A 25,821-nucleotide genomic window follows, 5' to 3' on the forward strand; every position below is an offset into this window, starting at 1 on the left:
TGTTGTGCAGTTTTTCCCACTAAAATAAGCACTGAGAGGCAAGACTGTGTCCCCTGAACCATTTGCCAAAGACTCCAAGCTGGAAGAGAGAGCAAGGCTTGATTGGCGGGGGCAAGGCGATCAAGCACCAACTCCTTCAGTTTTTCAATCCCAGGTCCTGAGTGAAACTTGGATACTTGTCTACACTTCTAGTCCTTCGGAAGCATGGCGGAGGCAAGTCTTGTTTGGAGAAAGCCAAAGTCCAACATAGTACTTGGTAAACAGGAGGCACACGAATGCTGAGCGACAGGTGCCATGGGCCAAGCCGAGCCCCACTTGTTCATCTAGGTTAGGGTAATCAGAGGGAGGCCAACCCAGGGTCTCCTGTCCATGGGCTGGGGAGCAGCAATAGTCAGGAGCAAGGGCCCAGCCCACCTCCCCTAGGAGGCAGAGGGAAGGGGGCTGAGTGGTTGTCAGGCATGATCCTCCCCATCTGCGACATGGCGGTAGCCCGGAGGCTGGGCCTGCATCCGGAAGAGTACAGTGAGGAGCAGCACTATGAGAAGGAAGAGGATGGAGCCGCATACAGCCAAGGCCACGATCACCTCTGAGCACAGGTTGGGGAGGGGGACAGAAAGGTCACGTCAGTGTTCCTCCAACAAATATTTGACTGTCTACTGTATACCACGTGCTCTTCTTACAACGGGGATATATCTGGGTCAGTGATAAATGGTAGAAAGGAAGACAAACCAAACTAAGGGGAAAAGGATGGAAAGGTAGGTCAGTCAGGGAACGGATCACTGAGGAAATGACAATCTGACCAGAGACCTGGAGTCCCTGAGATGCTCAGATATGAGAGAAGAGGGTCTGGGGGCAGGGGCAGAGGGGATGAGTAGACAAGAAGCAAATACAAAAGGCCCCGATGGGGAAATAAGTTTGGCAAATTCTAGGATCAGCTAGAAAGCCAATATCACTATAGCAGAGTGAGGGGCAAGTAGGAGATCAGCACTGAGGATCAGACCAAGAAGGGCCTGGAAGGCCATGAGAAAGAACTTGGATTTTGTTCCAAATGTCATGGGAAGCCACCGGAAGATTCTGAGAAGGGTAGTGATGTCAACTGATTTATGTTTTAAAAAAATTAACTCGGGATGCCTTGGTGGCTCAGTCTGTTAAGAGTCTGACTCCTGGTTTTGGCTCATATCGTGATCTCACGGTTAGTGGGATTGAGCCCCGAGTCAGGCTCTGCACTGACGGCAAGGAGCCTGCTTGGGATTCTCTCTCTCTCTCTCTCTCTCTCTGCTCCTCCCCTGCTCTCTCTCTCTCTCTCGAAATAAATACATGAAACATCAAAAAAAAAAAAAAAAATTAACTCTGTGGTACTGTGAGACTGGTAGGTAGAATCAGAACAGTGGGAAACTTTTCAGTAGTGTAGGCAAGAGATGAGCGCAGATCAGACCAGGGAGGCAAGAGGATGTATTTTAAAGGTTGAGCCGATGGGATCTGCTAGTGGACTGGATGTGGGGTCTGAGAAAGAGGGTATTCAAGATGACTCTTAGGGTTACGCTCCACAACTAGGTGACTAATGTGGCATTTGCTAAGATGGGCAAGACTGGAGGAAGAGTGGATTTAGGGGCAAGAGTGTTTGGTTTCAGACACAGCAGCTTTGAGATGTTCTAGCTGACCTCCATGGAGAGACCTCCAATCAGCAGTCAGATATGTGAGTCGGTAGCTCAGAGAAAAGGTCATGAATCTGAGTCATAAAAGGATGGAACTCTGCATGGAGGTGGTATGTAAAGCCATGAGGTTGGATGGGATTGTTTTGGGAGTGTGCACACATGGGGAAGGGCCAGGGTGAGCCCTGGGCCATCCACTGTTTAGTCAGGAGAAAAAGCCAGTAAGGAAGATACCTGTAAGTCAGAAGAAAAAGCAGAGAAGCCAAGAAAGTGTCTAAGGAAGGACTGACCGATTACATCATGCCCCTGAGAGATGAGAGAAGCTAAGAATTGGTCACTGGCTTTGGTAAGAGGAGGTAATTGGTCCTTTACAAAAGTGGCTTCACTGGTGTGGAAGGTGACACAAGCCTATCTATCGGGATTCTGACAGAACAGGCACTGAAAAAGCAAACCAGGAAGGATTCCACTTTCATAGGGAACAGAGAAACAGTGGTGGCTGGAGGAAGATGGTGCCCTGAGAGGTCTTTGTAAGGCTCTCAAGGAGGGACTGACCCAGTAGAGAGAAAACACTAAAGCTCCAGAAGTCTCTGTGGAGGTGAGAAGAGATGGACCCGGAGCACAAGTGCAGAGATTGGCCTCAGGTAGCAGCTTACAGCAGCAAGTAAGCTGGAAGATCTGCTGGTTGCAGGATGAGCCCAGGCTCTCCTGGCTACCGTTATTTTCTCAGTGATCTGAGAAGTGAGGGCATCGCCTGAGAGTGAGGAATGGAGAGAAGGTGAGCAATGGTGTCAGGGTGGTCTAGGGAAATGCAGTGAGATGGCTGGAAGGGCAGCAACTCTCGGGAGACCGGTGGGCAGGAAACGAAGGTTGTTTTGGGAGATTACTAGTGGAGGCAGGCAGCCACTCACCCGTGTCTGCAGGCCCGCTTGCCAGCTGGCATTCTTGCTGCCAATCCTTGGGCACAACGGGCTCTGTGAGGTGAAGGAAGTCCTGCAGGGGGCAGCGGTGAGGGCAGCCAGGCAGGATCAGCGGCCAGGGAGCCTTGTTACTCTCATTCCGAAAGTACATCTCCACTGAGAAATTCCTGAGGGTTGACAGGAGAGGCGATGGAAGCTGCTCAGCGGGCCTATAACTGAGTGCTTGGGCTGCCCACAGCCTCCACACAATTGCCCCTCTGGAGGGCAGACTCTCCACTCACCCATTATCTTCCTGGTACAGTTCAAATATGTGGCAGGAGGCGTAGGGGGCTTGTTCCCCATTGTAGACATCCAGTGCCATTTGCAGAGCAACCAGGGTGGTGTCGTGCTGTAACAGAGAGGAGCTCCCTGTCAGCCCTCCTCACCTAACCCCTGCCCCCCTCCCGCCCCAGGCACTGAACAGAGGAGACAGCCAGCTCTTTGGCCGACGTTCGCATGCTGGGGAGTATGGGAGCTTACCGCAGAGTAAACCAGCAGCTTAGGGAGTTGGGAAGAGGCTGCCATGAGGGTCAGGTTCTTCCGTATCTGAGCCAACAGGACTCCTAAAGAAGAAGAGATCCTGGTGTCAGTGGCTCCAGCTACCCCTGTCTTTTGATCAGACCTATCTGAGCCCCTTCACCCTCTGCTGGTCCTGGGTCTGATCACCTGCACAGAGAACTTTTAGGTGCATGGGAACCATGCAGGAAACTCTTCAGCACCCCTGTTCTCTAAGAATTTTGAAACTTACAGAGAGAAGCAAGATAAAACAAGATGTGTACATTTCAACAGATACAGAGATCTGCCTCTTTATAAGTGAGCTACGAGGTCCTGCCCATGTCTGAAGAATTACTCCAGTTTGGAACAGATATAAACTTAAGACTGCTTCAAAACCCATAAGATGGTGGCAAATACGGGAGCTCTGCACATGCAGGCTCTGAAAACTACAGAGATGTCAGGAAGGTTTGACAGCTGGCCCTCCCTTGGGTGCTCAGACCAGGAAACTGGCACATGTGTATTATTCTCAGCCTTCTTGCAAAGCGTTCCCTGGTGGGTTTCTGGAGGGAGGTATTCATTTAAGGGGACAGAAGGTCTCCTGACACGAGTGACTTAAGAAGATGAATGGCAGGAAAGAAGCACGCAAACCTGACTGTGGCTGATCATACAGTGACAGAGGAGCTATAAGCATTTGGAGGGCGGGGGAAGGCTTCAGTGACTAATGGGAGGTCTGGTTCTGAATGGGCAGAGAAGACTATGGGGGGAGAGGGAAGTGTGTGAGCAGCCTTCCAGAGCAGGTTGTTAATGCTGTAGGGTCCTGAGGAGGGAAGTGACATGCTGCTCTGGTCACTCACCCCCCTGAAGCCGGGCCTTCTCTGCCTGCTCGTAGATCCCGAAGAGGAAGCGGAAGCTGAAGTCCTTTAGCCGGCTCAGATGCTGCATGGTCTGGGGAGAGGCCCAGGGCGGCAGGACCAGCCCGTGTGTTTGCTGTGTATCGCAGCAGGCAGGTTAGCTCCCCAGGCCTAGGCCAGAGCCTCTCCGGGGACAGCTCTCTTCCCCAGCGGGAAGGTGCCTGTGTGTGTGTGAGGGAGGGAGAGGAGAGGAGAGGTGAGGCTGAGGGACTGGAACCAGGAGACATGGTGGACAGGACACAGGAAAGGAAGCTCAGGCACGAAAAGTGTGACTCAGCAGAATCTCGGATAGCACGAGAGTTCTGGGTGGAGAGGGGCAAGAACTGCTGACAGATAATAAACCATTTCCCACTCTGAGGTTCTTTTTCACCCATGAGGGAAGTTCCCTTGTTTCGCAAGAAGCGGCTTGCCTGGACCTCCCCAGTGGGAATAGTATCCAGGCATGATGTCCCACTTGTCCTGGTCACCTGGGCCTGCCGAGGTGTGAGAGAAGAAAGGTCACACTGGGACCCTAAGTGGGCTCACCTCGCAGAAGAGTGTGTCATAGACATTCCAGACGGTCTCCAGCGTCAGGTCTGTAAGGCCTGTCTCGTTGGCCACCATATCCAGAAATTGCTATGAAAAAAGGATCAGGGGATGAGTCCTGCCCTGGGGAAAGGACAGCGTGATGACCTCCACCTCAGCCCCACTCACTGCATTCTGAATGATCTCATTCTGATACTCTGGCGTCTGTCGGGTCTCGTTCTGTAACTGCTCGTAACGGGGACACGGGCCCAACGGGAACTTCAGCAGCTGCAGAACAAAGTGGGGAAAACAGGCTGAGAAGGAGTCAGGGATCAGCCGGCCCATGGCCAGAGTTGTCCCTCTCACCACCTCCAGGGAAGCGCTGGCCAGTCTTACCCTATCCTCAGTGATGGGCACAGTGTGAACGGGGATAGGTTGCCAAGAGATATTTGGGTTGAAGCGCTGTATCCCGTTGGGAGGGAAGAGTCCGGCCAGGTTGGCCTCAGCACTCATGAGCGTACGGTCAAAGTCTGTGCTTCGCACATAAACCTGCAGAGACAACGACACAAGTCTTACCTGTGGGGGTGGGGTGGGGCAGCTTTGGCCCCTCATTGGGGCCTCAGGGGGAGAACCTGAACCTGTTCTTGATGGTTACCCAGCAGATGGTGGCCCCTGCTCCCCATCTCTGACCTTCCTCGTCCCTCTTCCCAGGAAAGGGCCAAATGCTCAGGTAGTGGCTAGCTGTCACCACTCTGTGAAGAACTCCTGTTGTCATGGCTCTAGTTCAAATGCCATCCCAGTCCAAAGTATAAGGCTGTCAGTCAGTGAGGCTGTCAGGTCTGTCTATCTGTCTGCTTTTAAAACAACGCCTATCTCCCTATCTAGACCAGAGTTCTTGAAGGCAGAAACTGTCTCCCACCACACACATATACCCCTTAATAAAGTAGCTTAGAGATCAGGGAGAGGAAATAGAGAACAGTTAATTGTTTGTGCAAAGGGAGGAGGAAGCAGTGGGGAGGGGCAAGACCAGGACAGAGCTGGCCCTCAAGGGAACAATAACATGGAGGACCCCACAGCCTGTGGTTGATAATGGTAACCAGAGGAACATTCATAGCCATCCCCGGGCTCTAGGAAGAGGGCTTCAAGAATCAGGAACACTTGCCAATCTTTCCTGACATGCCTTCTCTACATGTGTTCCCTCCTACCTTTACGTCTTGGCCCTGTGTGGTTTATCGTCTGTCACCCCCACCTCATTCTAAGCTCCACAAAAACAGAGATCATATCTGTGTGGTGCACCATTACACGCACAGTGCTGGCACAGCACTTTGCCCTTAGTAGGTACTCAGTAAGTGTTTTGGATGGAAAGTCTACGCTATTCCACAGAATCAGAAAAGACTTTGCCAGGCCCTAAAGTCTGAGATTGGATGCTTGATCAGTTTTGCCCCTTCCAAGTCAAGGAGGGGCAACTCGGCCTCTAGGACTCTGTTCTACACAGCTCTTGGATGTCGTGTCCTGTAGTTGTTACCAAAAACTCATGGCAGGAGGCCAGAGTGCCCCGGGCTTCCCGAGGGCAGGCGGTGAGGATAGTAGATTCTACTCCCCTTGCCTCTTGGAGCTCCCAGCCTTACCTCTTGCCGGTGGTAAGAGGTGTTGAGAAAGCCATGGTAGCGTTGCCGCAGAGCCTGGCCCAGCTCCCAATGCTGTAGCATCCCCTCCTGTGGGCAAACTCAAGAGTTAAGAGGGAAGGGACAGCTTGCAAGCCCACAGGGCTTAGGCACTATTGCTTTCCAAATTTACCCTGTCTGGAAGTAGGAGTGGGTTAATCTGTTCACAGAAGTCATTTACTAAGTGGCTGATTGTATATGGCATCTGTCCTGGACACAGAGGAAAGTAAGTTTAAGGTCAAAGTCAGCACCCAGATGGCAAATGACAGTTTGGTGGAGCCCCAAGTTCTGTAGCCTGCTCTTGAGGTCACTCATTCTACAGCACGCCCTGAATGGAGGCTGGCTTGTGACCCACCTTAGTTAGCTGACCAAACCCCTGGGGCCACTCCTCTTCCTGATAGGGATCCTTGGGATATGTCTTCACTGGCGAACGGTCTCCATGTCGGTACAGCTGAGGAAAGAAAATGGTTTGCCTACAGGTCAGAGAGTTCCTCGATACGGACAAAGAGCCCATCTCTCCCCTTGTTGGGGAGAGATGCCTTACTCCTTCTAGGAAGCCTTAACTCTACCCCCTGCAAAAGACCCCAACTCAGAAGTCAGTAACTTTGAACAGGTTCCAGAGATTCTAATTTGGCCAACCAACGCCACTGGAGACCATAAGAGAAGCCAAAGGTACAGATGGGAAAGGAAAGGAGAAATGAAAGCAATGCCGGGGATGGGGCGAGGGATGGGGGAAAAATCATCAAAGGCTTAAGGGTGAGTCCCTTTACCGTTCTACAACATCCCTGTCCCAAGACAGACTCACCGACCTATGCCCTGATATATAATTAATTACACCCTGCCTGTCCCCGAAAATAACTCGGGCTCCACATCAATTCCGAACTGGGCCCCCGACCCTCCAGGCCAGTCGTCTTGTCCTAAACCGGCTCCCGCTCCTCCAGATCCCGACCCCAGCACAAGCCCCGCCCCTCCCTCGAACAACTGGCCGTGCCCTTCCAGCTCTGGCAAGCCCTTTGGCCACCCCGTCTCTCATTACCAAGGTGACGAAGCGCAGACTCCGGGCCTGGGTGGGTGGCATCACTATCAGGTTCACGCCAAGAAGGAGCTGGAGAAGAGCTGCCCCGCTCCATGCAAACGGCCTGCCCGCCATCACCGCTGTAGACTATGCAGCAAATCGGCTGGAACCCGCTGCGTGGCACCTACAGCAGCCGCCCGGACGCACCCGTAAGGACACACGCCGGAAGTGCCTTCGCCGCCATCTTGGTAAAGGAGGGGCAGAGATGGTGGGAGAAGGAGGAATCTGGGAGGGAATGCGATGCGGCCGCGGCGGAGGAGCGTGGGAATGTAGCGCGACCTCGCGTGGCAGAAGGAGCTGAAGATCTCGTCTTGGTAAAGAGAGCCCTCAGCTCGGGTTGGCCTCTGCCACGGAGACCCTGTAACAAGGTGGCGCCTACTGTGTGCCGGTGTATGGGAGAGCGAGCGCCCCCTCGGGCCGGGGTGCCGCCCGTCCTGAGCTCAGAGCCACAGCCGCTGCAGAATTGGGGCGAGAGCTGGGAAGTGTCGGGCGCCCTTCTCCACGCCCCTGCCTTCTGGTGGAATTTGAGCCTTGGCCCTGTTCCCGGGAGAGGCCCTGTTTGGTGTAGGGCACAGAGTGTCAACAGTTCTTTGGACTCTCTGTGTCCTTGAGGTTGGTCCCAGTGTAGCCTACTAGCTCCTGCCTTTGAGCAAAGCTCCAAAAGACCCCTCACTTTCCCTTCCAGTCCTTTCCCTGCCCTCCCACCTGTCCACTTCCGAATTTTAGAGGTCTTCTAAGATGTCATGCCTCCTCCGAAAGGAATGTTGGACAGTGTGTTCAGACTTTGCAGAATCAAAGCAGTGAGTCCACAGGCGAGGAATTTCAGACCAATGGGGAGATACATAAGGATAAGGGGAAGGAGTGTATCATAAAGTGGAGTAGGTGTAGTTTCCACAGAATCGGAGACCCTCTTGGCATTGGCCATTGGGATCCAGGTGCAGCCAATTTGGCCTTAGTGCTTTGTGACTGAGCTTGGAATGACTCCAGGATCACAGGCCCTTGGGATGCTTTGATTCAGGTCTGCCCACTGGAAGCAAATCACCTCAAATGGTTGGAGAAATAAAACCTGATCACAACTGTATGGGAGAATAGGGTGCCTGGGCGGCTCAGTTGGTTAAGGGTCTGACTCTGATTTCCACTCAGGCTGTGATGTCATGCTTGGTGAGCTTGAGCCCCATGTCTGGCTCTGTGCTGACAGTGCAGAGCCTGCTTGGGGTTCTCTGCCTCCCTCTCTCTCTGTCCTTCCCCTGCTCACAGGCTTTCTCCCTCTCTCAAAAGTAAAGAAACATTAAAACAAAACAAAACTTAGAGTGCCTGCGTGGCTCAGTGGGTTAAACGTCCAACTTCGGCTTAGGTCATGATCTCACAGTTTATGGATTTGAGCCTGGAGCCTGCTTCAGATTCTGTGCCTCTCTTTCTCTCTGCCCCTCCCCTACTTTTGCTCTCTCTCTGTCTTTCATAAATAAATAAACGTTAAGAAAAAAAAAAAAACTGTATGGGAGAAAGCAGGATCATTATTTTACTCTATGACTCCAGATCCAATTATTTTTAATATACCTTTCAAGATTGTTATGGAGGAGTGAATAGAAATTGAGAGCTGAAAGATGGGTAGTCAAATGGTTTTTAACCTTCTTATTTAGTCATAAGCACCTTTACGAATCAGATGAAACTTTAGTGCCTTGTTTTCCAGAAAAAATGTCCACACACACAAATGGAATTTTGTATATAATCTTAAGAGGTTCATGAAGACCATCAATAGTTTTCTTGATTCAGCATCTCTGAATCCCTGATCCAACCTAGTCCCCTTACTTTAGAAGGATAAGAAAACAGGGGCAACTGGGTGGCTCAGTCAGTTAAGCATCTGACTTCAGCTCAGGTCATGATCTCCCGGTTCATGGGTTCAAGCCCTGCATCGGGCTCTGTGCTGACAACTAGGAACCTGCTTTGGATTCTTTGTCTCCCCCTCTCTCTGCCCCTCTCCCACTCACACTCTGTCTCTCTCTCTCTCTCTCAAAAATAAATAAACATTAAAAAAATTCTTAAAAAAAAAAAAAAAGGATAAAACAAAGAGAGAGGAAGTGATTTGTCCAAGGTCACAGAGTTTAGGAGAAGGGATTAAAACTCAAGTTTTCTGGTTCCCAGATAGTCTTTATAATGGGCTATTTCTCACAGGCTACTCAAACTGCATTGCTAAGCCATATTTGGTCGCCCCAAATGCCTTCAATAAAGAGATTTCTAATGAAACTTTCTCACATTGGTTGGGTTGAATGGGGCATGGCTAAATGCCCCTTACTCTTGCAAGGACATAGCCTTGCCTTGTACCCAGGCCTTTGTGATTTCAGAATGTAAATCTTGGGTGGGGCGGAGGGGGGGGGGAATGTAAATCTTGGGCTCACTAAATTTTGGTGAGTAGAGCAAATTCAACTTTTGCTTTTCTTCCCACTTGCTCAAGTATGCCTGTATCCTTTGTGCCTGCAAGTATCCTATGTAGGAGGGATTGATGGAGCTGATATTATTTCCATTTTTTATAGTAAAAAACAAATCCAGGAAGGGTGAAGATTATAGCACAAGTACATGGTAGAACCAAGAGCTGAGCCCTGTTTTGTTTTCTGTTTTTTTGTTTTTATTTATTTATTTTTTTGTTTTGAGAGAGAGTGAGAGGCTAAGTGGGGCAGAGAGAGAGAGAGGAAGAGAATTTCAGGCAGGGTGCAGAATTTCTGCACCATCAGCCCAGAGCCCGATGCAGAGCTTGAACTCACAAACTGCAAGATCATGACCTGAGCCGAAATCAGAGACACTTAACCGATTGAGCCACCCAGGCACCCTGTGAGCCCTGGTTTCTTGACCCCTAGCTCCTGCATATTTTCTACCAGATGATTCTGTAGTCTCCATGCCTTTGTTCCTAAATACAGATGCAAAAAATTAGGTGTGTAGATAGATTTATAGATAGGTGGATACATGAGCCTATCTCTGATCAAATAAATCAGAATCCATGAAAATGAGACCAGGTTTGGAAACCACTGTTCCACTGTGTTGTCAGAAGTAAACCTAAATGCAGGTGAGTTAATCATTTTATTGATCTGGGGAGGTGGTTTTGTGTAATGGAGTGAGGTGTTTTTTTGTTTGATTTTGAGTCAGCTAAACCTGTATTCAAATTTGATATTTACCCACTTGCTAGTAACTATCTCTTAGGGTTATATGTGATGTTAAATAAAATAATACACGTAAAGATAAATAGTAAATACATAGTAGTAAATGTTACTTTTCTCCTTTCTGCCTTCTATATTATCTCTGAACTCATAAGCCTGAGAAGCAGAAATTCCTGGGTTCTTCTCTATCTTGTGATTGGGAGGTTGGGCAGAAGTTGTTTGAGTGCCCTGCAAGATGACCCCCCACACTCTGCACCTTTCCAGAAGGGTGAAGGAGAGAGCAAGAATCTGTTTCCTTAGTCTGTCTCTCCAAACTGTACCTTGTGGCCTGCTTCATGGGAATTTGAGTACTTTCAAGGGAATTATCGAATAGTACATATGGCTGTAGACTGGGGAATGCTCCTCTGTTTTTGCTTCAAGTTTCCCATTGCTGCAAGGAAAAATCCTCTGGAGGTTCTAGGGTCACAAATGTGACCTGGAAGATCCCCAAAGGTTCTAGGATCCAAAGAAACATAGGAGACTGGGAAAGAAACAGCACTGGGAGGCTTTGCACCTAATACCTGTGGGCTAGTGGGACTCTACTGTGGGGGTGGGTCTGGTAAAGTGAGACATGTAACCCCAGCTGCTGATCACCTGACTACTTGCTCTGGTTTGGGGGACATGTTCCAGTGGTGGGACTGCAGAAACTCTGGCGATAGTGCCAACAGGTTTTCGTTTTCCCATTTTCCTCTCCCTTTCTTTCTTCACAGGGGGGAGGCTCCTGAAGCCCTGGAACCTGAAGGGGTAGCTCTGGCAGTAAAGCACTGGTAATGCTTCCTTCTCTTCTACTTGAGATAAAGGAGCAGACTCCCTGACTTGGAGGAGATGGTGCCCTGATCTGCTTGTTCAGCAGCTGGCACTAGCCTGGGTCAAAAAGGCTACAGATGGGGCTTGTGTGTGGTCTCAGGTCCTGGACTGCAGAGAGACGGGGGTGTCAGGAGAGGGAGCTGAGGATCAGGAGTAGATGAGGGAGGCCTTTCCCACCTCCCAGAAGGTAGGTCATCAAGCCCCAGATCAATGTTACATCCCAAGTTCCTTGTATCCAGGTGTTTCAGTGACATCTCTGACTGTCCTTCTACGCTGAAGCTTCTGGGGGTGGGGAAAGGTGGAGGCGGGAACTGGGTGGATGATGTGGGTGCTGAGACAGAATGGTTCCAGTTTCCCAGGGGTTGGAGTCCCTGGTGTCTGCTTTTCCAGGACAGCTGGGGCCTTGTGAAAATCTGGAAAGGAAGACCTGCAAGAGGAATGGAGAGCCTTGTGCTCATGACTCAGAGATGTTCGGACAAGGGTGGTGGCCTCATGAAGGGATGACCTTGTGATAAGAGGGAACAAGAGCTAAAGCTGGAGGCAGAACTTTGAGATGGGGGGTGTCAGAGGGGCTTTTCTGAAATGCGAAAGTGAATACGGGGGCAGATTTTGCAACACCACCCAGCCTGCTGTCTTCTCAAGCCTCTCCTCTCCAACCCCCGCCTGTTCCCCCACCCCACCCTGTGCTTCCTCCCATCTTTCACCAAGCTCTCTTTCTGTTTCTGCTTTCCCCGGCCTTCTCCCATCCTGTTCTGCCACACCCTCTGTCCGCTCTGTCCCCGTTCCTCTCTTCCCTGGTGTCCTGTTCATCGTTTCCATCCCCCTGGCTGCCTGCCCTGGCCCTCTGTCCTTCTATCCTTTAATGTGGGGCCCATGGGAACTGGAGTTCACAGCAAAACAGGAAGAGCCTGTGAGCAGGAAACTGGGAGTGGGGCAGGGGGTGAACAACCAGCAGTAACCTCAGCCTCCCACATCTGGACTGAAGCATCGCCGGGGCTCTCTGTCTCTCCCACAGCAACCCACCAGCCCCAGCTTCTTCCATCCATCTTAGTGCTTCACTGGTCCAGCTGACCTGAGAGACAACCAGACAGGAGCATCCTGGACTCCAATTCAAGAGAAAGAGCACAGGAGTGCTCACTGGAGTGAGGACATCTGGATTCTGATCCCAGCTTGGCCACTAACTGTGTGTGGTCTTGGAAAAGGCTCTCCCATGAGCTCAGTGTTCTGAGGCTAGTTCTTCTGAATGTTCTCTGTAAAATGGTGCTCCTGTTATTTACCCTCCCTCCCTCCCTCCCTCCCTCTTGAGGTTGCTCTAAGGCCCAAAAGATATAGTGAAACAAGCACTGGAAGGTTAACAGTGTGAGATTCCAGGTGATGGGAAGACCTATAGATGAAAGGATTGGGAAGTTAATGATAGCTGCTACCATTTCTTGAACACTTACTATGTGCCACACATTGTGCTGTGATACGTTGTTTATGTCTCATGACAACCTTATGTAGCTAAAACCATTATTATTATCATCCCTATTTTAAAGGTAGGGAAATTGGTTCAGAAACATTATGTAACTTATTTAATTGCAATCAGACAGCTAATAAGAGGCAGAGGCAAAGCCAGGATTTGAACCCAAAACCTGAGCCCAGAGCTCAGGTGCCAAACAACACGTTGAGATGAAATTGACAAGAGTTAACAAGTACAGAAGAGGATCATATTATTTTTCTTATTTAAGAAACAGGAACATAGTACCTCCTCTGTTGCCTACTCCATGCTAGGCCCTGTTCCATGGGCCACAGGGGAGATAAAATCAATTAAACATGGTATCTACCTTCAGGGGTGTATCTCATTTTCCGGGCAACAGGGCAGGACAACTACAGCTATAGTCTCAGTACATCCTGGTTAGAACCTACCATCACTTCAGATGGAACGGTTCCCAGATATGAGAACCTGTGTACCTTCCCAGGTCCATCCTGGGCTGGCACCTGAGTCACCTGCCATCTCCACCCCTACCTCCTTGCCAGGCCTGCCATTGCTCCTCCTCTCTCTCCTGGCCTCTTCACATTTCGGTGGCCCCCTGCAGGGCACCCACATTCAGAAAGCCTCCCTGGAAGGAAAAGCACCTGCCTTTCCACCTCTGGAGTGATACCAGCTTGGCTGAGGCCCGGGGCTTGTGGGGAGAGCTTTTTGGCCCTTTCCCAGAGGCAGGAGAGGAGGAGGGAGGCTGGGAAAGCAGGCTGGGGCTCGGTGTTGCAATTCCCGGCAGTGCAGGGACCTTTGCTCTACGAGGTGTCTATGGAAGGGAGGGAACACTGACTCTGGAGGCTGCCGGGATTGGGGTGGGGGTGCCTGGGAGGCCGTCTTTCTGTAAGAGCAGCTAAGAGGCACCGGGGTGAGGAGAGGAAGGGGAGAGATGTGGAACTGGGCTGGTCTGCAGGGAAATGCGACTGTCATGGTTGGGGGAAGGGAAGCAGGGGTGAGGCTGGGCTGAGGGGCGGCGGGCTGGGGAGGAGTCAGCATGGTAGGGAAGCTGCCCCGTGGGTGTGGGGGACGGCGGCGGCCAGGGTTCTGGTCAGTCGTCTCCAGTCTGCCTAGCAGGAAGGAGAAGTGGCCCGACCCCTCGGCAGTCCCTCCCCTCAGCCTCTCCCCACATTACTTTCCTGGGGCTCCGGTCCTTCACTTGCTCAGCTCCGGCTCCTCCGCCAGCCAGCGAGGCCTCTGGACAGGGGATTGCACCATCCTCCTCTCCCAGCAAGGGGGCTCCAGAGACTGTCCCAGCCAGGAAGTCCGGTGGCCTGGGGATTCGGTGGGTCTGTTCCTCAGCACTGGCCTGGGGCTCTGTGTGTGAGTCTGGGGTGGAAGGGAGGTTACCCTGTAGATCTTAGAAAGTGGTCTCTGGGGAGAACTGAAGGATGATAATGGTGATGGCAGCCCAGGCAGCAACAGGATTCTATTTAGGTCCCAGAATAACTTCTGAAGGGTTCTGGGGGAGGGGGGTCCTGGCTGTGAACTGGAGCGACTCCCACAGGCAGGAGGTTTGTGCTGGGACCCTGGAAAGTGACAGTAGTGAGGGTGTCTAAGAAGCAGTGAGTTTTACTGTGTGAGTGAGCAGTGAGTGAGCTGGTCCTGGCCAACTTTGTTCCCAGTGCTGTCCTTACTTTGGAGTAAGAGGAAGGGGCTCTGACAGAAGCTGGGCAGATGTGCCCAAACACTCTGTGATGGCCTGGAGGGGTCCTTGGGGAGAAGAGGTGGCATGGTGGCCAACAGCTAAGACTTTGGAGTCAGACCAGAATTGGAATCTTGACTCTACCATTGCCTAACTGTGTAGCCGTAGGCAATTTACTTAATCTCTTTGAACCTCAGTTTCCTGATCTGTAAAATGAGCTTAAGAATAGTCATGATATTGGGGTGCCTGGGTGGCTCAGTCGGTTAAACGTCCTACTCTTGATTTCGGCTCAGGTCATGATCTCACTGTTCGTGAGTTCAAGCCTCGCAAGGAGCTCTGTGCTGATGACACGAAGCCTGCTTGGGATACTGTTTCTCCTCCTCTCTGCCCCTCACCCGCTTGTGCTGTCTGTCTGTCTGTCTCTCTCTCAAAATAAATAAATAAACTTAAAAAAGAAAGAATAGTAACGACATCCATAGGAATATTGAGAGAAAGGCATATAAAGCCTTAGAACAGGCTGATATGTACATATACAGCAAGTAAATGTTAGCGGATATATTAGTACTGATAAGATCAGGAGGAGAAAGTTGCTGAGGCCAGAAAGGAGCCCGGTTCTGAAGACTGTAACATGGATCATTCCTGCAGGAGAGTCCCTTGGTAATGTCCAGGGCTCCAGGAAGAGATGTCCTTGTGGCTGGAGGCCCCTGTGCCTGATGCTTCTCCTGGTAAGCTTCTTCATCCCAGCCCTCTCCCCTGAGCCCACATCTCAGCCCTTCTCCTCCCTCAGGAATCAGCCTCCTTCGTTACTTGCCTTCTGCCATACCCCAGAGAGCAGTCTAGAGTCATTCTTGGTATTACTTGCCTCCTTCTGCCCAGACTACCTCTACACTGGTTCTGGTGCTGTTCCCTCCCAATCTGGGCTTGCTGCTGGGGACAGCTGGCATGTCCAGGGCTTAGCAGCACTGGCTTTGAAGAGTTCTGTCCGATCTCTGAAATGGATGCACATCAGCCCCTCAAGGGGACAGAGGTTAACATCCTCATTTAAGGTATTGAGGTACAGGGGACTGTAAGTGACTAGCCCTAGAGCCCACATGAACCCCGGGGGCCTGAAGCCTGAGCCAACATTTTGCTGCCCTCTAGGGGTAGAAACAAGTTTGCAGTTTCCCAGAAGGACACAGAGGAAGTGGATGGGAGGGACCTGAGAGACCCCCCTTGTGCCTCTCTTTTGGGGCTAGACTCTGCAGTGGAGCTGTGGGAGCCAGATGCACAAGATGCAAGTGGCCAGGCGCTGGGAGTCAGTAACTGCGTCCTCAGGGAGGAAGCCAGCACGCCCCAGTCGGCTGGGGACTCCCTGGGGGCAGGGCTGGAGGCAACAGAGCCCATAGTCCTGCTCCCTGGGGTGGATACCCCTCCAGAGTCTACAGGTGAGGAGCTGTTGGATTTGGAGGAGGCAAGGGCTCCCTGGATCTGGGAGAGGTACCTTAGGGCTGTTTACCGTATAAGATCACTGTTAAGTCCAAAGGCTTTGGATTCAACTAGACTTGAGTGATCTAAGTGTGAATTTTGTCTCTACCTTAGGCCTGTCCGAGTCTCAGTTTCCTTATTTGTAAAATGGAAGTAATAATGGTATTATCGCTTCTTGGCCTTTTGGCTAAGAGCAAGTGTAACATCTGTTCTTACCAGTTTAATAATAGTATCTATCTGTTATGGCTGTTGTAAGGATGGATCAATGCATATAAAGGCTCAGACAATACCTAGGAGATAATAGCACTTGGTATATGAGAGCTACTTTCTCATAACAGACTAGACAGTGTACAGGGAAGGGAATGAAGGTCACTGAGTGCTCAGGGCAGTGGCCAACTGGGCACCAAGCTTTTTTCTTGGAGAAGAACATTAAGGCTCTTCCCTGTACCCAGAGCTCCGTCCGCAAAAACGGAAAAAGGGGCCAGCCCCCAAAATGCTGGGGAATGAGCTGTGCAGTGTGTGTGGGGACAAGGCCTCTGGCTTCCACTACAACGTGCTGAGCTGTGAGGGCTGCAAGGGATTCTTCCGCCGCAGCGTCATCAAAGGAGCGCGCTATGTCTGCCACAGTGGGGGCCACTGCCCCATGGACACCTACATGCGTCGCAAGTGCCAGGAATGTCGCCTTCGAAAATGCCGCCAGGCTGGCATGCGGGAAGAGTGTGAGTGTCTGGGGGCAGGAGTGGGGGAGGAGGCTTCTGGGAAAGGGGTGCCAGGGTGTGAGGGTAGACAGGCAGCTGAGCCTACAGGGCCTTCCTACATGGTCCCTACGTATAGATTAAAATCTCTTCCTTATGTTTACTCAATGCTCTCTCTTTTCTGGAGCCTCAAACTACCCCTGTGCCCCATCCTTGCTTCCTGTCTCCCCCTTTTCCTCCCTCCTCACGTCCGGCCCCGTTCTTAGGTGTCTTGTCCGAAGAGCAGATCCGCCTAAAGAAACTGAAGCGGCAAGAGGAAGAACAGGCTCAGGCCACATCCATGCCCCCAAGGGTGTCCTCACCTCCCCAAGTCCTGCCCCAGCTCAGCCCAGAACAGCGGGGCATGATTGAGAAACTGGTGGCTGCCCAGCAACAGTGTAACAGACGCTCTTTTTCTGATCGGCTCCGAGTCACGGTAACTGAGGGAGCTGGGGACAGGTGGCTGTGCCCAGGGCATAGTTGGCTTCTTGATATCCGACTCAGTATAGTTTGTGTCTTCCGTCCTTGCCCTTCTGGATAGCCTTGGCCCATGGCACCAGATCCCCAGAGCCGGGAGGCCCGTCAGCAGCGCTTTGCCCACTTCACGGAGCTGGCCATTGTCTCTGTGCAGGAGATCGTTGATTTCGCCAAACAGCTGCCTGGCTTCCTGCAGCTCAGCCGGGAGGACCAGATCGCCCTACTGAAGACCTCTGCGATTGAGGTGGCTGGCAAGGCTGAGGGATGACGGGAGGACCGGGGCGGGATTGTCTCTGGCAGGGGCTTCACGACAGCCGCATGGGGAGTTGAAAGTGCCTCATGCCGAAACCAGCCTGCAGAGTCCCTGTTTGAGGTCTGCTGTTGTGTGCAGGTGATGCTCCTGGAGACGTCTCGGAGGTACAACCCTGGGAGTGAGAGTATCACCTTCCTCAAGGACTTCAGTTACAACCGGGAAGACTTTGCCAAGGCAGGTGAGAACTGAGATCAAAAAAAGATTGGGGTGGATGAAGAGACACTTTTGGTCATTGGGCTCATAGTGACTACAGAGACACAGGCCCAGGCTTTGGGTGGCTGTTCAGGGAAGGCTCCTCTTGTTTTCCCAAGAGGGAAAGTTGGAATGGTGATCGGCCACTCTCAGCTGCTCCAAATAGACCCTGTCCTCTGTTGCATTTGGCCAGTGGTTCTCAAACAGTGTTCTAAGGAATCTGAGGTGGGGTTCTGGGGAATTGTCACCCTGGAGGAGGGTCAGAGAGGCACAGGAATGTCCTTCTTCCTTGAGCCAAACAAGAAACTCCATGTAATATTGTGCTTCTGGATGATGTTTTGCCTAAAGAAAAGATTTTGCACCGAGTCTTTTAGTACTTAATAAGGAACTCAGTGGTGCCCTTTAAGGAACGTGTGGACTGACTTCACCCTATCTTTCAAATGCTTTTTTTTTTTTTTTTTTAATTTTTTTTTTTTTCAACGTTTATTTATTTTTGGGACAGAGAGAGACAGAGCATGAACGGGGGAGGGGCAGAGAGAGAGGGAGACACAGAATCGGAAACAGGCTCCAGGCCCTGAGCCATCAGCCCAGAGCCTGACGCGGGGCTTGAACTCACGGACCGCGAGATCGTGACCTGGCTGAAGTCGGACGCTTAACCGACTGCGCCACCCAGGCGCCCCTCAAATGCTTTTTTTGATGAGTTGTGGAACAGAAGCTGAAACGTGGCAACTTCAGGGCCATTTTAGGTTAAGAGTGAACACTCCCTTCCCCGTGCTGCATTACAGCTGGAATGTTTTCTCCAAGAATTCGTTCACAGTGCTGCTCTTTGATTCTTACTTGTAGGCTAAGCAGTGTTGGCTTCCTCATATTCAGTTGCTGGTAATGTTTGTGTCATGGGAGTGGGGGTGGGCAAGAATGGACGGCTGAGGGTGTTTTGGAGGGACTGGAACTTCAGCTCAATGGGAGACTGAGTAGTTTAACACCTGAGTGAGTGGGTCTGTAAAATAGGGCCAATGCTATGACTCCATTCTTGGGGTTTGGTAGGTCCTGGTTTCCAGGACAGAGCTCGTTGTCTGGTTTCTGGTGACTCAGACCAGCTCATATGCCTCTTGTCCAATACAGGCCACTCTGAGCTTTCTAGGAAGGCCTCCCTTAACTATAGAGCATGGCAGTGGCCTGTCACATCTCCTGGCTTCTCTAGTGCCCTGTGTGCTGCTGGAGTGTATAGGCGCCTAATGGGGCAACTTGAGGACTTTTTTCCAGCTTTAAAAACCCAGCCCTGCTCCTTTTCTCTGCCTTTTTCCCTAAATGCTTATCATCCAGGTCGTTCCCAAGCGTGGCCTCCTCCTCCTTCCTAACCTCCTCCTTTCTGAACCCTTCGCCATCCTCATGTCCGGGTGTTCCTGCAGCACTCGCGGGCTTGTGCCATCTGAATCTGCACCTATTTATAGATTCATTTATATAAGCAGTTGTGATGCCATCACGTTTGCCTTTCATTTCTTTTTGTCAGCGAGGTCTTGGGGAGGAGGAGCAGGGACCCTCTTTTGTCAGGTCTCCGTCCCTCTCTACATCCACTACTCTATGCTGCAGCCACTAATGATGTGGCCTGATAACATGAGCAGACCCTGCAAAGGTGCACAGACCATCTCCAGAACCTCCACCTCCTCTCTGTACAAAGGGGCTGTTCGGCACAATTGGAGGCTCAACACCTCAACAAGAAAGGCTTTATAAAATGGGGCTTGTCCATTAAATGTCTCAGCACACACTTGATAAACATCAGGGTGAAGGTACAGGAAGTGACTAACCAAGAAGCCTTGAATGGAAAAGTTAGCAGATGGTTGCTAAAAGAAATCTGAGAGAGCTTAGGGGATAGGGTGGAGTGGGGGAGACTGTGTGATGGGAGAAGTGTTCTTTAGATGTCACGACTTTAGGTCATGGTTTGTTGAACTTCACTCTCCTCTGCAAGAAATCTGGCTCTGTTTTTTTAATCTATTACTTATTTAACAAGCACTTATATAGTATGTGCCACGTTATAATAAGGATCCATCATGAGATGAGTACTATTACTATCTCCATTCTGCAGATGGAAAAACCAAGGCCCAGAGAACTTAAATAACTTACCCAAGGTCACACAACCCAATAAATGGTAGAGCCAGGACTCCAACCCAGGCAGTCTGTTGTCATAGTCCATACCCTCAACCTTATTGCTGTGTTCTTGCTGGGATGTGAAACATGTTATCTCTGGTATTCAAACAAGTAAGGCCTATTGCCAGTGAAAAAGTTTTCTTTGTAAACAAAAATAAGAGTTGCCTCTATTTCTAGTAATGTGGGGTCCTCCAGAATGCCAATAATAGGGGCACCTGGGTGGCTTAATCAGTTAAGTGTCCAACTTCGGCTCAGTTCATGATCTTGCACTTTGTGGGTTCAAGCCCTGAGTTGGGCTCTGTGCTGACAGCTAGGAGTCTGGAGCCTGCTTCGGATTCTGTGTCTCCCTCTCTCTCTGCCCTTTCCCTGCTCACGTTCTGTCTTTCAAAAATAAATAAACATTTTTTTAAAATGCCAATAATAGAAGAATTTATCCTTGTCATTCAATTCAGCACCTCCTATGTGCCAGGCACAGAACTATGTGCTTTGCATGCTTTATCATTTAGCCGTCTCAACAGTCTTACAAGTTCAGATGAGCTTCCCATATCACAGATGAGGCTTAGAGAAGTTAGGAAACTTGCCTAACATTACACAGCAGAGCCCTGGAGACTTCTTCGTGCGTTCCCAATAGTTCCCCTAAGTTGAGGAGTTGGAGGAGAGAAGGAAGCTCCCACGGCTCGTGCTGCATGCCCCCGCCTCCCTTCTTCCTCCCCAGGGTTACAGGTGGAATTCATCAACCCCATCTTCGAGTTCTCCAGAGCCATGAATGAGTTGCAGCTCAATGATGCTGAGTTTGCTCTGCTCATCGCCATCAGCATCTTCTCTGCAGGTGTGAGGAGGGGCAGGAGGGAAAGGGAGCAAGAGACTTTCACCAAGAGGGGGCTGCAGGCCCCATGGGCAGGAATTGTGGGGGTGGAAGCCCATGTCGTGCTACTTTGGGAGATGTTGGGTGTGGCATGTCCCTATTTTGGGGGTTGTGATTTGGGATATGGAACTAAGACCGTGGCCAGACTTGCTCCTCTACTCTCTTGGTGACCTGTAGACCGGCCCAACGTGCAGGACCAGCTCCAGGTAGAGAGGCTACAACACACATACGTGGAGGCTCTGCATGCCTACGTCTCCATCCACCACCCCCATGTGAGTCTCCCGATGGTGCCCTTTTTCCTCCTCCCCACAGGCTTATCCCCTGACACACCTGTTTTCCCTTCAAGACTCCTTCTCTGACTACATCTTGCACAGACAATTTGGTACCTCTCTCACAACTCCCCTACCCTTGCCCCTTCCCTGGGGAGAGACAGAACCTGTATTTGTCCCTCTCTTGCCCTAGGACCGACTGATGTTCCCAAGGATGCTAATGAAACTGGTGAGCCTCCGGACCCTGAGCAGTGTTCATTCAGAGCAAGTGTTTGCACTGCGCCTGCAGGACAAAAAGCTTCCCCCGCTGCTCTCTGAGATCTGGGATGTGCACGAATGACTGTTCTTCCCCCATATCTTCTGTTTTCTGGGCTGGATGGCTGAGGCGCCTGGCTGCCTCCTACAGGTGGAGCTGAGAAGGGCAAACATTCCTGGGAGCTGGGCAAAGGAGATCCTCGTGTGGCATTAAAGGAGAGTCAAAGGGTTGGGAGTTTTGTGGCTGCTGGGCAGTGAGGGTCCTGCTAGAAGTGTGCTCCATTTGAAGATCGTACTGACCCAACCAAATGGATGAACCTGGGGGCCACTTTGCACAAGGTTCTCCAGGGCCCTGCCCCTCCTGCCTCCACCACTTCCTGTTTTCCCCACAGGGCCCCAAGAGAAATTCTCCACTGTCACTGCGGCTTGGCCATAAATGCCTGGGGGCTGCCTCACTGATAGGTCTGGCGCTGTCTGTACAGAAGGACCAAAAAGAAGATAGAACGAGAGAAAAAAAATCTCTGGATTGGGGGTGGGGGCACGGCCACCATAGAGGAGGAAACCCTCCTTTAGGATCCGCCTCCAGACGCATAACAGAGACAAGTCACAAGTGACAGCCTGGGCAGTGAGAGGGGACTTCCTTTTACCAACCCCATGAGGATAAATGAAAGGCTGAGGCTTAGATGCCCCCTTCCCTTTTAGTGACCCAGGTGGGATTGTGTTGTCTTTCTAAGGTGGGGGGGGGGGGGCGGGGTAGGAGGTTGAAGTTTCAGAACTAACACCCCGGTCATGCACCTGTCTTCGTGGGCGCGCTCATAATGCCTCGGGTGTTCCGTTGGCACCTAAAAAAGAGGGTACAACAGCCCATCCTCTAGGGCCCCAGGCCTTGTGGGACAGGAGGAAAAGTGCCCTGACACCAGGGTGTAGGCTGCCCTGCTGCGGGTTTGTCTTGTGGGAAGGGCTGGACTCCATTTCCCACCGGACACCGCGGCACCGTTCACGTCCCCTTCGATCTGCGCGCTCCCTTGTAGGTGAGACAGCGGGCCGCGCCTTCCGGCCTCGGTCCCCCCCGCCGTCCCTGAGTTGGTAGGCTCCACCTCTAGGGCCGCGGCTTTGCAGCCCCGGCTGCTGGGCACTTCCAAGCCGCTTGCAGGGGGAGGAAGCGTGAGGTGTGGGGGACGCTCAGAAAGTCTCAAGAGCAGTTTCATCTTGAGAAGTCGCTCCTAGATTAATCTACATTTCGTCGAAGTGGGCGCTATTACCTTGTCAAATTAAAATCTCTTTGTGCAACCTGAACAAAAGGTATTCCTTTGAGTCCTCCCCATGGCACGCTTGGCGCTGGGCTGGCCCAGCGCTCCCCATCGCCTTCCCACTCCCACTCGGATAGGTGTGTGCGTAGCCGCCTTTCTCCCGAGGTTGGCTCCACCCTTCAGCGCTCGGCTTGGTGCAGCTCTGTCCCCCCCAGTGGTGCATGGTACAGCCCCCGACCCCCTCAACCTCTCCCTCCCTCTCGGGCTCGGAGTGGTACGCGCCCCCCCCCCCCTCCCCCCGGGCAGACACGGAACTGGCGCGCGCTGGAAGCGGCGCCGGCAAGCGACCGACGCTCAGCTGCCAGGGGCGGTCTGACTGGGCCTGGCCGGTTCCCCGAGGCTCGGGAGGTAGGAAGGTCCGGGCCACTCGGGGGCCCTGGAAGGATATTTGGGACGGGACTCCTCGCGGGGGTGAACGGGCTCTGACAGGAGACAGGGGTTCTGGGGGAAGCGGCCTCTGAGGAGGCCCTAAGAGGCGTGTGTGTGTGGGGGGGGGGGGCGTGGGGTCTGGAGAGGAAGGGGAGTCCGTAGGGAAGGGGGCGGGGCTAGAAGTGAGAGCGCTCGGGGCCGCGGACCGGGTGCGGGCTGCCAGACCCAGCGCCGCTCGCGGCGGCTGGGCTCGATTCCTGCCGGCCGGGCAGGGGCGGGTGAGAACTGTCCAGCAGGTGAGGGGGCGGGCAGAGCTGTCCAGCCCGGGGGCCGAGCCGGGATAAGCACCTGGCGCGTGCGCGTATGTGTATGTGTGTGTGCATCTTACATTTGATCACGATTTGGAGACCATGTTTGGTTCTTTGGGGAAAAAAAATTGCGGGGGGGGGGGGAAGTGTTTCAAAACTGCTTGTTGGAGGGTCGAAACACCATTTAATCTTTGCCGCAACTGCTTCCCTTCCTATCCTCGTGCATCTCTAAATTCCTCTTCCTGCCCGGCCTCCCCCCCCCCCCCCCCCCCGCCTTTCCCAACCCTGCCTATTGCCTGCCTTATTGCTCTCGTTCTGCCCCACGCTGACCGGTCTGTGCTGATGCGCTTGCAAGGTCACTGCCTGGGTAGGAGGGGAGAGAGCCTCCTGTTGTGCTCACGTCAGCAAAGATGTCATATCGCTCTCCGGTTCCTGTGGTTTTACTATGACATTCTGCCCCAAACGAGGGACGAATCCAAAGGGTTGGTTAACGTTACCATTTGTAGGCTGAAAAGACATAGAGAACGTAAAGATCTGTGGATTCCAAATCTGCATCTGGAGTGGATGGTGATGGAGGACTTCAGCAGATAGGTATGCGTTTAGGGCTTGATGCCTTTGGAATATAGGAGCTGGAAACCAGGGACTCCCCCTTAGTAAACATGGTTGAAGCAAGAGGCAGAGGCTGAGCCTGGGTTGGTATGAAGACAGGATGTGAGTTATAGGTGATGTTAGAGGCTTTACAGAGAGGAGGGAGAATGGAGAGAAAAGCCTTGGTTATCTCTGCAATCTGAATAACGGGAGGTAGTGGCTATTGATGAGACATGAAGTGTGGCTAAGCATCTATCCTATCACTAGTACTAGAATAGTCACAAGATCTTGGGGTCCTCGTGGCTCTGGAGGGACATGAACGTTGTAGAGCATGATAATGATTTGAGTTTTATCACATGCTTCTCAAGCGGGAGGGCTGGGATCTCACCAAGGCTAGAGGCCTGATGCCCTAATATGTCAGTGGAAGATACTTCAGGTGTGATATTTGAGATTTTGGCAGGAAAGGGCTCTTGATTTTCAGTGTAAAATAGATTTCAAGGCTTAGCCTTGAGCTCTGGCTCTGTAAATTCTGTTCTGAGATACATTGGCTCTCATCCTAAGTATTTTGCACATAATTATAGAACAAATTATGCTTTTACCTATGCCCCTTTTCATTTCTCTATTTCCCTCCCCTTCTTACTCTGCTTGGGAGGAGTTGAAAGCAACTTTATAGTAGTGCCCCACCTACTGCGGTTTGCTCATGACTCCATGGCACTGGAGAGAACCGAAGGACTTTTTGGGTGTTAGTGATACCTAGAAATGAGCATATGGCATGTTTTAGAAACTTGGTTTTGGTTGTGTAGAAAGAAGAAGTCTCTGAAAATCCAGAAGTAGGACAAAGTGCAAACTAAAGATAGGTAGGGAAGAAGATAACCTAATAATTAGCAGGTGCTGTCAGTGGAAGAAGTGTCTCTAGGTTCAAAGAGAATGAATTGTTATGGGCCCTGGCTGACTCTGGAGTAGCAGCTGCTAGCACTGTGCGGTCACCAAGCAGGGGAGGGGCTGTGGCTGTGCTATAAATAGTTCTGGGAGCCAGAGTCGCCATGGAGACAAACCCGAATCCTATTACCTGCAGGTCCTCTATTGGGAGCAACAGAAGGGAGGGAGCAGAATTTTGAGGATTTGAGAGGTATTGCAGAGCGGTCTATTTATTATTAAGTAGGGAAGAAAAAAGATAGAGCTTCTCATTATCTAAATCAAATAGAATCTTAAGCATATAGGGAGTGTGCATGTCTATGTATGGAAGTGCACACAGCAGCAGAGAAGAGAGTGGTGTGTGTGTAGTGTAATGGGAATGCCTGTGTGTACAGTAAAGAAGGTCCTAGTGTGGCCATGTGTGGAGCACAGAGGTACATTTCTGTATGCACCGAGGATAGCTTGTAGTGGAGTGAACCATTTTATTTAGAGAAGTGTATGGACACCCAACAGGATATAGATTATAATTAAGACCACGTAAGCTTTTCCTAACTTTTGGTCTATGGTTTAGAAATTACTGAGCACCTCTTCCTGTCCTTGCAGAAATCCTATTATTTCTGCATCTAATTCTTAATTTCTATTAGAGATAGAAGGACAAAGTCTCATCTGTGTGTTTTGTATCACTGATTCCAATCTTGGGACTAGAGTAGAGGGGAAAAAAAAAAAAAAAAAAAAAAAGACTATGATTCAGCACCAAGGGCAGAGCTAGTAGCGGTACCCAGTGAGCCCCTTTCTTGCTTGAAGAGGGAAGAAAAATGGTTTAGATGGAGCAGTTGGAGCATGAATATTCCTCATGTGAGATTGTTGTTGTCTCAGTGCATTAAGTATACAATTTATATGGTAGTTTCCCATGAAGCTGAATGCAGCATGTTGGTTCAGGAAATAATTAGGTTTTCATATAGAGCTAGGAGTATAGATTAGTACTGATTAGAGTCTGGTTTGATACTGATTCAGCCTGGAGCTGTCCTAGAAGTGACTTAGTTTTTATTATCATAATGACAGTCCTGTTTAGACTAACTGGCTCTATTTTTCAGAAACAGAGCACCAGGAGTGAGGCTGGAAATGGGCTGGTTTGTGGGGATGGGAAAGTGAGCCATTATTTATCCTACTTTTAAAAAATTTATTTATTTTGAAAGAGAGCGCACAT

The 25,821-nt window shown here is 51.1% G+C and overlaps 3 protein-coding genes and 1 pseudogene across 65 annotated transcripts in view; 3 read left to right on the plus strand and 1 right to left on the minus strand.

Annotated features, from left to right (window-relative positions):
- Positions 1-45: 45 nt before the first annotated feature.
- On the minus strand, positions 46-7,332 carry ACP2 (acid phosphatase 2, lysosomal). 5 transcript variants are annotated; one of them, XM_045485166.1, is made up of 11 exons: positions 7,219-7,332; positions 6,538-6,633; positions 6,147-6,233; positions 4,915-5,067; positions 4,708-4,806; positions 4,540-4,629; positions 3,958-4,048; positions 3,089-3,171; positions 2,851-2,957; positions 2,561-2,736; positions 46-586 (listed from the first exon to the last, which is right to left on the minus strand). In XM_045485166.1, the coding sequence occupies exons 1-11, from the start codon at positions 7,330-7,332 to the stop codon at positions 453-455; spliced, it is 1,230 nt and encodes a 409-aa protein (XP_045341122.1). In that variant the 3' UTR covers positions 46-452. The 5 variants fall into 5 exon arrangements, with proteins under 5 accessions (XP_045341122.1, XP_045341121.1, XP_045341123.1 ...); XM_045485165.1 differs by having other exon boundaries at positions 3,958-4,090; XM_045485167.1 differs by lacking the exon at positions 7,219-7,332 and adding an exon at positions 7,025-7,120 and having other exon boundaries at positions 3,958-4,090.
- On the plus strand, positions 7,332-22,420 carry NR1H3 (nuclear receptor subfamily 1 group H member 3). Of its 10 annotated transcripts, none has more exons than XM_045485156.1 (12): positions 7,332-7,445; positions 11,156-11,212; positions 12,268-12,481; positions 15,056-15,135; positions 15,646-15,834; positions 16,327-16,593; positions 16,836-17,044; positions 17,150-17,329; positions 17,477-17,576; positions 20,451-20,564; positions 20,778-20,872; positions 21,063-22,420. In XM_045485156.1, exons 4-12 carry the CDS (start codon positions 15,093-15,095, stop codon positions 21,207-21,209), a joined length of 1,344 nt encoding a protein of 447 aa, XP_045341112.1. In that variant the 5' UTR covers positions 7,332-7,445; positions 11,156-11,212; positions 12,268-12,481; positions 15,056-15,092; the 3' UTR covers positions 21,210-22,420. The 10 variants fall into 10 exon arrangements, with proteins under 10 accessions (XP_045341112.1, XP_045341115.1, XP_045341116.1 ...); XM_045485159.1 differs by lacking the exon at positions 7,332-7,445 and adding an exon at positions 7,512-7,571; XM_045485160.1 differs by lacking the exons at positions 7,332-7,445; positions 11,156-11,212; positions 12,268-12,481 and adding an exon at positions 13,594-13,636.
- On the plus strand, positions 16,042-16,166 carry LOC123602854 (annotated as a pseudogene).
- A 65-nt stretch (positions 22,421-22,485) lies between the features above and the next one.
- Positions 22,486-25,821, plus strand: part of MADD (MAP kinase activating death domain) — a 40,633-nt gene continuing 37,297 nt past the window's right edge. For 36 of the 50 annotated variants that reach the window (XM_045485099.1, XM_045485115.1, XM_045485121.1 and 33 more), the window contains exons 1-2: positions 22,487-22,782; positions 23,618-23,702. The gene's annotated coding sequence lies outside the window, so the exon portion shown is untranslated. Of the gene's footprint in view, positions 22,783-23,617; positions 23,703-25,821 lie in introns of all 50 variants that reach the window. The other 14 variants (XM_045485093.1, XM_045485108.1, XM_045485095.1 and 11 more) reach the window with 4 other exon arrangements.

This window comes from Leopardus geoffroyi, chromosome D1 (genome assembly GCF_018350155.1).
Source record: "Leopardus geoffroyi isolate Oge1 chromosome D1, O.geoffroyi_Oge1_pat1.0, whole genome shotgun sequence".
NCBI classification, from domain to species: Eukaryota; Metazoa; Chordata; class Mammalia; order Carnivora; family Felidae; genus Leopardus; species Leopardus geoffroyi.